The 13,908-nt window shown below is 44.3% G+C and overlaps 1 protein-coding gene across 3 annotated transcripts in view; it reads left to right on the forward strand.

The window, feature by feature from the left end:
• Positions 1-13,908, forward strand: part of ABCD3 (ATP binding cassette subfamily D member 3) — a 64,905-nt gene that overhangs the window by 17,340 nt on the left and 33,657 nt on the right. For all 3 annotated transcript variants that reach the window (XM_065409372.1, XM_065409371.1, XM_065409373.1), the window contains exons 2-4: positions 3,797-3,833; positions 10,295-10,393; positions 12,581-12,669. In XM_065409372.1, coding sequence (XP_065265444.1) covers positions 3,797-3,833; positions 10,295-10,393; positions 12,581-12,669 — 225 coding nt within the window. The remainder of the gene's footprint in view (positions 1-3,796; positions 3,834-10,294; positions 10,394-12,580; positions 12,670-13,908) is intronic.

Here is a 13,908-nt window from a genome sequence, read left to right on the forward strand (position 1 = left end):
GTAGATCTGCCCTAGATGACCCTTACAGTCCCTTCTATCCCTATGGTTCTATGATTCCAAAATTTCACGGAATTCCAGAAATCAATAGCCAGAACCCTGTTGATTTTAGTGAAAACTAGAGAAACTGAAAGGAGGAAATGGGGGACACACAGAGCCCCTTGCATCTGTTTGGCAGCACCAACATCTTCAGGCACCTCTGTAATTGTCTATAGAGCAGGGGTTCCCAAACGGCGAACCGAGGCCACTGGGAGCTGCGAGCGGCTGTACCTGCAGATGCTCAGGTAAACAAAGCATCTCACGGCCCACCGGGGCTTACCCCGAACAAGCTGCGAACCAAGTTTGGGAACCCCTGCTATAGAGCAAAGAACATGTTGATGACAGCCATTAACACATTCCAGTATAAAAGTACCCCCCATGGAAGCTCTGCACAGCCTCCTATTACAGTTTAAAATGTTGACACCCCAAAAGACTTGTCTTCCATACAGAAAGAAACGAAAATGGTGGGAGGAAAGGGGGAAATGCAGGGGACACACTGAACCTGTGGTGGGGGAAGAGGGAGAACAGGAAAGCATGCAGAGCCCCTGGCATGGGAGGGAAATGGCTGCTAATGGTGCAGGGGAGAGACAGAGCATGAGTGGGGAATGTGGGGGTACACAAAGCCCTTGGCATGCGGGGGGGGAGAGATGAGAAGGGGCACACCGAGCACTTGGCATGGAGGGGATAGGAGTGGATCAGAGTGCATCCATGAAATAAAAGTGGATGGGAGGGTGACACCTGTGGAGCTTGTGGTGGGGAGTGGAGGAATGCAAGAAGCCACTGGTGTGCAATTCGCTTGGCCTACAGAAACTACAACATGTTCATGTTCTTCCATCAGGACACTTTTTACATCACCATCACGATTTTACTCCCAAATCTTTTGGGAATTTTCTGCTCCTTGCCTGATTTCACTGTTACGATGCTTCCAGCCTCAGTGCTGGGGGCAGCTGAACTAATATTCTGCCCTCTGGGTACCCCTTAGATGGCCCTTACACCTGAACAGTCATTTTCACTTACACTGGATAACACACGATGCTTGGTTTATGTGAGCAACTAAGTGTGTGACCCTCTTTGTATGGAAGAGAGAGGCCTGGAATAGTGGAGAACTGAATCTTTTTCTAAACCCAAATATACTTGGTTACAATATAATACAATATTGCTCACAGCCACCAGTCTTGCTAACTGATTTTGAGGGTGTTCTTTGGCCTTTGAATCCACTGAACATGTAACCACAGTTTCCACAGAAAGCTTTACAATAGGATAATAGAATCTGGATAAGTGCCAGTGTGTACCAAGCTGCAGAAATGAGGCTCTTAAGGAGGGGAAAACAAAGAAACAAAGCAAACCCTACAGCAATCAGCCTTTAGAAGTAAGTTTGTAACAAACATTCTGTGACACAGCTTTTTATCATCAACAGAATACCCTTATAGCTAAAAGGCAACAGAGAGTCCTGTGGCACCTTTAAGACTAACAGATGTATTGCAGCATAAGCTTTCGTGGGTGAATGCCCACTTCGTCAGGCATGCTCCAATACATCTGTTAGTCTTAAAGGTGCCACAGGACTCTTGCTTTTTACAGATCCAGACTAACACGGCCACCCCTCTGATACCTTATAGCTAAGACGTACAACTTTTACTAGTTAAAATGACAATAGAGTCACTTGTTAGTTTCTGACAGTTGTTAGTTTCTTTGTGTTATGTAATGAAATTTACGTTTCTTTGGGTTTTTTCGTTGTAGAGGTTGATTATAAAACCAGCATTTCCTCGTAAACATTGCTGTACTGGTCATGGCATGCGTGACTTGTGAAACACTGAACCTTAAATTACCATTGCTTCATCTCTCCTAATTGTGCTACTGTGTCACTGGACCAGTTACACCAGCAAAGCCTTCCAAGTGTAGACCTCTCCTCACTCTCCCTGCTCCGCTTTGCTGGTCTCCTCTTCCATCACCTTTGTTCTTTCTTTCCCTTTTCCTCCCACCTCCTCCCCTTTTATGTAGTTCAGTTCTCTTCTTTCTTCTGGTTGGGCCATGACACACATGGATCCTTCCAGTAGGGATTTGTTACAACTTACACTTAGTTCTGGGCCCTTTTTCAGTGCTGCCAGAACAGAGCTTTCAGGTGCTGGAGGATGCTGCTGTTGCCGTGGCAGGATGGTTGGACACATTATAGGCACTTTAGTAGCCACCCAGCACAGACATTGGTGGTGCTGCTTGTGCCTGCCTTCCTTCCTCTTTTTGCCTGCTACTTCTGATACCCCATCTTGGGTTCCTGAGGTGCCATCTGCATCTGCATGCTGTTACAGACTCAGGGCTTCTGCTAAAATTGTATTTTGGAACTAATGCACTTGTTGAGAAAACTTAATTCGGGTATGCTCTCAACTTTGTGCATGTTTAAATCTTCCATTTATTCTGTGTGCTTTCTGAATGCTTACTCTCTTTCTTCCTTTCCAGTGATTCAATGTTCTCATATGCAAAAGTAGTTTGTTCTAGAAATATGGGAGAGGGAGTGGCTTTGTACTTTGAACTCCTAATTAATGACAGTTGTTAGTAAATGAGTTTTTCTTTAACTGTTTTGAGAAATACAGGAGGGAAAAAAGTTGTCTCAGAAATCTGGTTTCAAGAAGTCTAATTTCTTCTGTAAAAGGTTTATCTAAAATAATAACCTCTATTATAATAAAATTATTTGTAGTTTCATGTCAAATGCCATACAAAACATATTAGTTCAGCTTCTGTATATGGGGTGAAACATAAAAGCTAAAATGACTGAATTTTTAACTTGTACCTGGGCATAGATCTCTCAGTCTTAGTCAATGGAGCAACTGCAGATATGCTTGGAGAGTCTTCATTTGTTAGATGAAAATCCCAGCAATGTATAGTATAGAAAACAACATATAGCATAAAGTCCCAGGATTAAGTATCTTACTATCACCTAGACTGAAAAAAGTTGTAATGTTTCTGTTAAATACATAGTTTTGAGAAGAAGAGTGGTCTTGTGGCTAAGGCAGTGGTTTAGAACTAAGAAAATAGGAGTTCAGTTCCCAGCTCTGCCAGAGACTTCCTGTGTGTAAGCCATTTAAGCTTTCTGTGCCTCAATTCCCTCTCTATAAAATGGGGGATGATAATGCTTCCCATCCCTTAAGGGTGTTCATAACATGACATACATTTATATGTGTAGGGTACTCAAATACAATAGTGATGGGAGTCCCAGGTAAATGCCTAGATCGATATTCTCCAATAATACAGTTGGTAAATACTTAAAGATGTGCAGGTATGAACATGGAAAACTAATGGAAGCGTGCTTAGAATCTTTGAAATCTGGACTAATAGATTCAGCAAATCAGTCCATGGTTTTTGGTAATTATGTGCAAGAAATTAAAGGATTAAGATCTAGTGGTGTTTGAAGTGATTAATCAGGCTTGTGTAACATAGGCAAAAACATAATCCTCTTAATCTTTTTAAAGATTATAGTATCAGGTGAGAATTCTGACTGATTGTTTAGTTCTACTATATGCCTAAATATAAACAAAATGACCAGAAATTCTGAACTAGATTTGGTACAGGTGCCTGAACTGCACTTACAATTCTCAGATTTCATAAGATGTTTTACTGTACAGTGTATGTACTATACCGTATAGATGCAGTGTCTTTCCTGAGAATCCCTTTGCTCTGTTAGAACTTTCTAAAGAGGACAAGATATTGCAAAATTAAGTACCAAAAAATGTTAGACAAAAGCTAAGTAAAATCCTTTTTTCCTCCACAGTAAGAAAAATGAAAAACCAACATTGCAGAATAATGAGGTAATTATTTCTTGTCTTACTTTTTTATTTTAACTAATACCAATAAAATGTGGTTTAGATTTAATTAATCCTCTTCTTCCCAAAATTGAGTTTCTTGTATTCTTTCCAAATCTGAGCTATAGTAGTTGTAGAACTAATGCAGCTAAGAAGGATGCATAGGTTTGTGGTGGTTAATTTCTAGATTTTGAGTACTGGATTGTGATTTTTGTTTTTGTTTGTTTTTTGTTAAGGAAGTACTGAAGCTTCCTTTTGTCAGGGAAAAACACAAAGCATTTTATAAATGTAATAAATAAAGTGGGTACATTTTGAAAGTACCAGGCTTCAGTGTCTTCAAATTCTTCAAAGGTTACTTTCCAAAGGAAAAAAAAAATAGCCTTGTGCCTTTTTGCTTTTGTCATGGTGTATTATCATGGCCTGAAAGGGTTTGTTTGTTTGTTTTTGTTTATTTATTTGTCTGTGGTCTTTCTTTAGATGTTCAGGTCTTGTGTGCCTGGGAATAGTCCATGATCACTGAAGAAGTAGTGAAATTATCATAATAAAAGGAAAACTGAGAGAGGAAGGAGATTTTTAGCCACTCTAGAATTTTAACATCTATTACATTTTTGTGCTTTGTTAACATTTGGAGGAAGGACATCTTACAGATTCAGCATGCCTACCCCTTAATGATATGCCAAGGTAGCCTGTTCTAGAAATATGGGAAAGAGAGTCTAATTAGTGACAGTTTTTGGTCAAGTGCTCTGAATTCTGACTAGAGATGTTGCATGGAATAACTAAATAAATTTTAAATCAGTCAACCTACAGCAGTGCAAAGCCTTAATGTAAAAGCATATAAATTGTTTTAAATCCTGTTTAAATAAATTTATCTTAAGTTGCTAGATCAGTTTAATTGTATTTTTACAACTTTTTCAAATGTAGATCAGCCCTGATATGTAAAGAAAGTACACAAGTAAAACTGTGAAATACCAGATTTGGCATTCTTGATTTTTTTTTTTTTTTGGAAGGTGTTTTTTAAGGGCAGGGGGACCCTCTTCAGGCTGTTAATGCAGTATTCAGCAGTAGGAGCAATAGTCCTTCCCCCCCCCCCCCCACACACAAAAGGCACATTTTAGATAGTCTTTAACAAAATAAGATCTGTATATTTGGGACCTTTATCTGTAGAGGCTGAGAGACAGGCATTGTTTAGTTCCAAGATCATCCTGTACCCTAAGACAAGATAATTTTTTAAACTTTTCTATTTCAGTATTTTTTCATTGTGTAACAGATAATTTAGCTATAGCAAAGGAATGGCTAGAAAGATTCAGGGCCCAGTCCTGCTGAATTGACTAGGATGGGAGCAAGGTCCAGCCTCTTTGTTCCTGTGAATAAATCTTATGACGTGAGAAAATGCCTTTGCTCTTGATAGCTAGGGACAGATCTTAGTCTTGTTTACATTAGTGTAAATCTAGTGTAATGCCATTGGCTTTGATGAAGTTACTGCAATATCATATCACAGTAACCAAGAGAAGAATCAGGACCATTTTGTAGGGTAGAAGCAGATTGTAAAATGATCACCTTTTTGTATCAAAGTACTTTACAAACATTAAGTTAACCAGTGTTACAAGTTTGGCCACATTTCTTGTAACAACCACTGCCTATAAACTTAGTACATTGGCATTAGTTGATTGGAATAGTTCAGGGGTTCTCAGACTTTTGTACTGGTGACCCCTTTCATAGCAAGCTTCTGAGTGCGACCCCCTCCTTATACATTAGAAACACTTTTTAATATATTTAACACCATTATAAATGCTGAAGGTAAAGCGGGGTTTGGGGTGGAGGCTGACAGCTCGCGACTCCCCATGTAATAACCTCACAACCCCCTGAGGGGTCCCGACCCCAGTTTGAGGACCCCTGGAATAGTTCATTTGATGTTTAAAGTGATCATCACTAATTTTTTTTCAATTTTCAGTGTGGAAATTAGTGTAGAATCTGACATAATTATAATCCTTTTTTAAGAACAAAAGCCTTTTAAAAGTTCAACATTTTCGGGTATCCTTTTTAAAAAATAAAATGCACCTTTTTAAGCCAAAATTTGTGTGCGTTTGATCTTAAAGTACAATCTAAAATAAAATGAGTTTTCAAGAGTTGCTAAAAGTAGCGTAAGGCTTACTGAGTAAATGTCAGAACTAGGCTGCTTTATGATGCATAGAATAGGCCTGAAATGTTGTTTTTTCTGCTTGTTTTTAATATTAGAAATTCATGTCCTTTCTAGTCTGGAAAGACACTCTGTGACTGGAGACCTAGTGAAATTGACATTTTATGAACAAAGCAAGTGAAAGTTAGGGCAGGGAAGTGATATTTTAGTCACTGTTTGATTGGCTTTTTTTATTAACAATGTATTTAATTTCAGTGACTAACACTTTAGTGAGAATGTATGTCTGCAAGATTTTATTCCACCCCTTCAATTAGTATGCGAGAGCTCATGATAAACATGATCTAGCACATCCTCCACCAAAACCAGAGGAGACGGGGCTTGACATTTCTGATAGTTCTAAACTGAAAAGTAAGCACACAAAATAAACAAAACAAAATAAAAAACAACTTTGGTGTCCCTTTCCTACATTATAAAGAAGCAAAAAATAACACAAGCCCAATTTTAAAAGAAATTTTTTGCAGGTCACCTTTTAATTTTTTTTAATGCGTTGTAATCAGTGTTCCCTCTAATGTCACACATCACCTTCATATTGGTGCACATAACAAAATTCATGTGATGGAGGTGGGAGGGTGCAGGGGTGTGAGGGCTCTGGCTGGGGGTGCAGGCTCTGGGATGGGCTGGGGATGAGGGGCTCAGGGCTGGGGCAGAGGGTTGGGTGCAGGGGTGTGAGGGCTCTGGCTGAAGGTATGGGCTCAGGGGTGGGGCCTGGGATGAGGGGCTTGGAGTGCAGGAGGGTGCTTTGGGGCTATGGCGGGGAGAGAGGACTCCCCCCAGCTCTCTCCCTGCAGCAGCAGCACCTGGGCTGGAGGGGAGAGGCACCTCTCCCCGTCATGGCAGTTCTGGGGCTGGGGGTGCAGGATAGGTGCCGGGGGAGGGGTGGAGGAGAGGCACCTAGGCCACACCTGGGGCCGTGGCAGGTTGGGGCCGGGGGAGGAGGGCGCCCCTCCCCCAGCCGGTCCCCGGACGGGTTCTCTGAGTGCCTGCGTGGCGCTAAATAGGCTGGCACAGCTTACAGGAACTTAGGTTGTAATAGTTTCCAGAACAATTAAGCAGCATTACACAAAAAAGCAATTTTCATGTATAATTTCTGCAACATAGTTCTAGGTCTGTGAACAGTAGAGAAATTTATCATGCTAAAAAGTGTTTGTTTGCTGTGGCATGTTTGTAATGTGTTCTGCCTCCACATGTAAATACTCTCAAACAGTTGAATAAATGTCCTAAATACCATTTGAACTGTACTTGTTTACAGCAGGCCTGAATACAATGCGTGAACTGTTGTAAGTGATGGTATGGATACAGGCTACCTGAAGTTCAAGTAACCCTCTTAATGCTTTAGTGCACTGTTATCTTTTTGAAATCTCCAGAATGTCCTGTTCCTGGAAACTGTGTTGGGAACTGTGGGATGGGTATCCAGAGCAGGTTGCAAGTGGAACAGTTTACATCAGTGCTAGTGCGGATGTGATGCAAACCTGCAAGAGCTGTTAACATGCCTGGCTAGTATGGACACAATGAACTGTTTGTATGTGATGCCATCAGTTCAGTTACAAACTGTTGAATTCTAGAGAGTAGAGAAGGCCTGAGAGTTTGATCAAGCCAGTGGTCCAAGATAAATGTTCATTGCTAGAATTTCTTGTTGCCTAATCTGTTGTCTGTTCAGTGCATTTGTAAGCCTGATCCTGCAAACATTTGTGTGCATGTTTAAATTTATGCACCGCAGTACCCCCATTGACTTCAGTGGGATATCTTGCATATAAGAGTGTGCAGAATCGGGGCCTTACTGTTACAGTAACTCCTCACTTAACATTGTAGTTATGTTCCTGAAAAATGCAACTTTAAGTGAAACAATGTTAAACAAATCCAATTTCCCCATCAGATTTAATGTAAACGCTGGGGGTTAGGTTCCAAGGAAATTTTTTTTGGGCAGACAAAAGGCATTATATACTGCACAGTACTGTACTGTGGTTGGGAAGTGCCCCTGGCTTACCCCACACAGGCACAGCCCGCTGCAGGCAAGGACGCTAGGAAGCACCTTCGCAGCGGCAGCTTCCCTGGAGAAGAACAGGCGCTGACATTGCCAGGGATGCTCCAGGCGCTTAGGACTTTCTGGGAGGGAGGGGGAAGAGCGGAGATGCGGCGCTTCCCTGCTCATCCTGCTCCTTCCCAGCACTTCCCTGCTGCCAAACAGCTGTTTGGTGGAGCTTAGAATTTTCTGGGAGAGAGGGGGAGGAGCAGAGATGCAGTGGGGGAAGCGCGCTGGGAGGGAGGGGGAGGAGGCGGAGAAGAGAACTTGTGCAATGCTCCCTTGTAAAGTGACTGCTCTTCCACAGAATCTTACAAGCAGTGGACAGAGCAGGCAGCCAAACAATGTTATAAAGGAGCATTGCACAACTTTAAACGAGCACATTCCCTAATTGAGCAGCGACGTAACTTTGAAACAGCGTTAAACGGGAGGACGTTAAGTGAGGAGTTACTGTACTATATTTGCTTAATTTTTAGATTTGTTGCTAAGTTTTTGTTGTTGAATAATTGCCACTTTTAGGTCTGTTATTGAGTGACCAGGGAGATTGAAGTGTTCTCCTACTGGTTTTTGAATGTTATAATTCCTGATGTCAGATTTGTGTCCATTTATTCTTTTGCGTAGAGACTGTTTGGCCAATGTACATGACAGAGGGGCACTGCTGGCACATGATGGCTGGGGTTACCATATTTTAATTTTTAAAAAGGAGGACACTCCATGGGGCCCCGGCCCCGCCCCAACTCCGCCCCTTCCCCTGAACGCTCCGCCCCCTGCTCCTCCCCCTCCCCTGCTTCCCGCGAATCAAATGTTCGCGGGAAGCCTGAAACAGGGAGGCAGCAGGTAAGCTGGGGCGGGGTGCGGCGCGGCGCGGCTCAGTCCGGCCCCCCTGGCCGAGCGGCTCCCTTCGGCGGCCGGCCGGCCGGCCCAGGCCAAGAGGCTCTGGCCCCGGCGTCTCCCGCCCGGCTAGGGCCCCGGCCAAGTGCCCGCACCCCCGGCCGAGCACCGCGCCGGCCCCCGGCCAAGTGCCCGCACTCCCGGCCCGGCCTCTGGCCCAGCACCACGCCGGCCCCGGCCCCCGGCCAAGTGCCCGCGCCCCAGGCCCAGCACCGCGCCGGCCCCGGCCGAGCACCGGTTCCGGCCCCGGCCCCCGGCCAAGTGCCCCTGGCCCCCGGCCAAGTGCCCGCGCCGGCCCCTGGCCGAGCGCCCGCGCTGGCCCCCGGCCAAGTGCCGCGCCGGCCCCGCGCCCCCAGCCCCAGCCCCGGCCAAGCACCGCGCCGGTCCCGGCCCCGGCCCCCGGCCAAGTGCCCGCGCCCCCGGCCCGGCCCCCGGGGCGGCCCAGCACCGCGCCGGCCCCGCGCCCCCGGCCCCAGCCCCTGCCGAGCACCGCGCCGGCCCCTGGCCCCGCACCGCCGGGCCCTACCTCCCTATTTTCCCGGACATGTCCGGCTTTTTGGGATTTCCCCCCGGACGGGGATTTGAGGCCCAAAAAGCCGGACATGTCCGGGAAAATCCGGACGTATGGTAACCCTAATGATGGCATATATCATATTGGTAGATGTGCAGGTGAACGAGTCCCTGATGGTGTAGCTGATGTGGTTAGGTCCTATGATGGTGTCCCTTGAATAGATATCTGGACAGAGTTGGCACAGGGTTTACCTGCTACTGTATTTTCCACTCCATGCAGCCGATGAAGTGGGCTGTAGCCCACGAAAGCTTATGCCCAAATAAATTTGTTAGTCTCTAAGGTGCCACAAGGACTCCTTGTTTTTTTTGTTTTTGTTTTTTAAATAGGTAAGCTGATCTGACGCTAACGGAGCCCAGTGTGAAGGATTAGTATTAACATGAACTATTGTTTTTTCTCTAACTCCTTGACGAGAGGGAATATATTTTAAAAAAATACTGCATGATCAAAAGGGTAATGTCTTCTAGAGTCTAGCAATTTTGAGATGACAAATTTAAGGTCTACGTTATCTGACGGAGCTACTTTTATTAATATTGCAATACCACTCATAGATACTGTAACCAGTTATTGTTATGGCCTGCATTGCTTGTATCTAAGTATTGAACTACAATTTTATAAATCCTGGCATGTAATTAAGGTATGTTGTAACATACCTTAATTACAGAGAAATGTCAAGATACCGCACAAGGCAACTTGTTCATAATCTGGATAGGGAAAAGGTCATATCTGCTTGTTGTAACAATTTAACTTAATACAAAATTTTCTTGTCTCATGTTGTCCATGCTATGCAGAAAGAAGCAAAGAAAGAGCGAGCAGTCGTGGACAGAGTGTTCGTTGCAAGAATATGTCGAATCCTGAAAATAATGGTCCCTAGAACATTTTGTAAAGAGGTAAGCATTGCCATCCAGTTACAAATAAAAATGATCAAACTTCTTAGTCATGTAGCTTTTCGTTGTAATCATAGATCTGAAAACATAAATACATTGATTGCTCTCTTACTTGTACTGGACTAGAAAAATAGCATGACATTAGTGGCACATTTAAAAAAAACAACATGGTTTTTGATTAAATTTTAGAAATTCAAGTTCACAAGTAGATAATTTTAAAATTAGATAGTTATTTAGTCTGATAGTTATAATATAGGCCATAGAACAGGGGTTCTCAAACTGCGGGTTGGGACCCCCCAGGGGGTTGCGAGGTTATTACATGGGGGGTCGCAAGCTGTCAACCTCACCCCAAACTCCACTTTGCCTCCAGCATTTATAATGGTGTTAAATATATTTAAAAAAAATTAATTTATAAGGGGGATCGCACTCAGAGGCTTGCTATGTGAAAGGGGTCACCAGTAAAAAAGTTTGAGAGCCACTGCCATAGAATTTCGCTTTGCAATTCCTGCATTGAGCCCAGTAACTTGTGGTTGAGCTGTAGAGTATCTTTTAGAAGGACAGCTAGTGTTGATTTACTATATATGATGGAGAATTGATTACCTTTCTTGGCGATTTCTTCCAGAGGTTAATAACCTTCATTGTGAATCGTGATTTAGCTTTTGGTGGCCCAAGTTCCGCCTACTAGAGAGCCAATATGGGCAAAATCAATGAATGTCTTCGTAGGAAAACTGCTCAGACTAGAATTTGCAAGATAAAATTCTCTGCTGTATGCACCAACCGTGGGTCACCATACCCCAAACTTGTATATTCTGTAAGCATCTGAAGATATTTTTGGAATGAGAGAATCAGTTGAACTCTGAACAAAAGTTCCGATGTACAGGCATTAGAGGCTCATTACTGATTGCATTGTTTGGCTTTCTAGGCTGAAAAGTTGCTCCTAAATGCTTAAATTTAGTACATAAGCTTGTTCCTTGACATGTCTACACTTTCTCTCCATTTGTTAGAATACTTGTGTCGTGTGGTGTACAGTTTTCAGTTTTCAGTGGGTTATACGTAAGGGTCTGTGTTTGTCACAGAAGTCACTGATTCCGTGACTTCTGCAGCAGCCTGGTGTGGCTGGCCCAGGAGCCGCCTGAGCAGTTCGGGCAGCCTCTGGGCCAGGCGCACTAGCTGCTGCTGGGGCAGTCTTGGGCCCCCCTACCCCTTAGCAGCAGGAGTTTGGGTGTGGGGGGGCTCAGGGCTGGGGATTGGGGTGCGGGGCAGTGCTTACCTGTGGGGGCTGCCCAGAAGGGCGACAGGAACTCCCCTCCCTCAGCTCCTAGCTCCACATGCTGCCTCTGCCCGCAGGCACCGCCCCTGCAGCTCCTATTGGCCGTGGTTCCCAGCCAATGGGAGCTGCAGAACCGGGGCTTGGGGCAGAGCGGAGGCAGCACGTGGAGCTAGGAGCTGGGGTCGCCGCTTCCCAGTAGCTAGGTAGGGAACCTGCCTCAGCCCCACCAACCCCCCCTCCCCAGCACCCGCCATGCCGCCCGAGCACCTGTGGCCCCTCCCCTGGCTGTGTCCCCCCTCCCCAGGCCGCGCCCCCCTTCCCAGCATCCATGGAGCCCCCACCGGCCTATGTCCCCCTCCCCAGCACCCACGGGGCCCCCCCCCCGAGCAACTGTACGGCCCCCCGGGCTGTGCCCCGCTCCCCAGCACCTGCGTTGCTTCCCTGGGCTGTGCCCCATGCTGCCCCCCTGGATAGCCACCTGCAGCACCCCCCAAGCCGTCCCCCGTCCCCCAAAGCTCCCCTTCCCCCCCCCCAGTTTTAGTCAGGGGTATACAGTAAAAGTCACGGACAGGTCACAGGCCATGAATTTTTGTTTACTGCCCATGACCTGTCCGTGACTTTTACTAAAAATACCTGTGACTAAAATGTAGCCTTATGTATATGTAATAAACCCATTAGCATTTAGAATGCAGAAAAGTAACCTCTTCTACAAAAGAGATCTTTCTGATAACAAGTGTAGTAACGGACTTTTGTTATAGAAAACATTACATATTAGAATCTGACCTATAAAGTAAGCAAAGTGTTTCCCGTAAAAAGGAGTGGAAGATTTCTACCTTCCTGATAATTTTCCATTAGGTTATTTTAATTTTTGTGTTATCATTACTAAACATTGATTAATTGCTTTGCTTGTTTTGTATTAGACAGGTTATTTGATACTTATTGCCGTTATGCTGATAGTGCGCACATATTGTGATATTTGGATGATTCAAAATGGAACAGTTATTGAAAGGTACCTGTAAATTATTTAAGTAGCTACTTTTAAATATTGTCTTGTTTCTCCAATACAATGATATGATGATGATCGTGGAAGACAGGTTCTGTGATAAATATGAACTGTCTAAGCCAAATAATATGAAATGCCATGATATATGAATATCTGCAACTCTGATTAAATGGTAATATTTTAAAAAGAAAAACATAAAACTACACGTACAGAATCCTACAAATGTAGGACTGGAAGGGACCTTGAGAGGTCATCTAGTCCAGTCCCCTGTGCTGAGGCAGGGCAAGGACACCTAGACAGGTGTTTGTCTAATCTTTCCTGAAGAGCCTCCAGCAAGGGTGATTCCACAGTCTGTCTTGGCAGCCTAGTCCAGTGCTTAACTGTCATTACAATTAGTAAGTTTTTCCTAATATCTAACCTAAGGCCACGTCTACACTGCCACTTAGGTCGCTCAGGGGTGTGTCATAGCTACCTCCGCTCATTTAGGTGGGTTTATGATGTCGACGGGAGTGCTCTCTCCCATCGGCATAGAGTGGCTACATGAGCAATCTTACACCGGCGCAGCTGCATCAGTACAGCTGTGCTGCTGTAAGTTTGCTAGTGTAGACATGGCCTAAATCTCCCTTGCTGCACATTAAGCTGAGTACTTCTTGTCCTACCTTCAGTGGATGTGGAGAGTAATTGATCACCATCCTCTTTATAACAGCTCTTAACATATTTGAAGATTGTTAGGTTCCCCCCAGTCTTCTTTTTTCAAGAGTAAACATGTCCCATTTTTTTTAACCTTTCCTCATAAGTCATCTGAAGAAGTGAGGTTCTTACCCACGAAAGCTTATGCTCCCAATACTTCTGTTAGTCTTAAAGGTGCCACAGGACCCTCTGTTGTTTTTTCCTCATAGGTCAGGTTTTCTAAACCTCTTATCATTTTTATTGCTCTCCTCTGGGGACACACTCACTTTCCTTAAGGATGGTACCCAGAGTTGGACTCAGTACTCCAGTTGAGGCCTCACCAGCACTGAATAGAATGGGACAATTACCTGATGCGTCTTACATGCAACACTCCTGCTAATATATCCCAGAATATTAGCCTTTTCTGCAACTACACATTGTTCACACTCATTCAACTTGTGATCTACTATAGCCCCCAGATCCTTTTCAGCAATACTATCACCTAGCTTGTTTTTCCTAATTTTGTAGTTGTGATTTTTTTTTTCTTCCTAGGTGTAGTACTTTGCACTTGTCTTT

Source organism: Emys orbicularis, chromosome 8, assembly GCF_028017835.1.
Source record: "Emys orbicularis isolate rEmyOrb1 chromosome 8, rEmyOrb1.hap1, whole genome shotgun sequence".
NCBI classification, from domain to species: Eukaryota; Metazoa; Chordata; order Testudines; family Emydidae; genus Emys; species Emys orbicularis.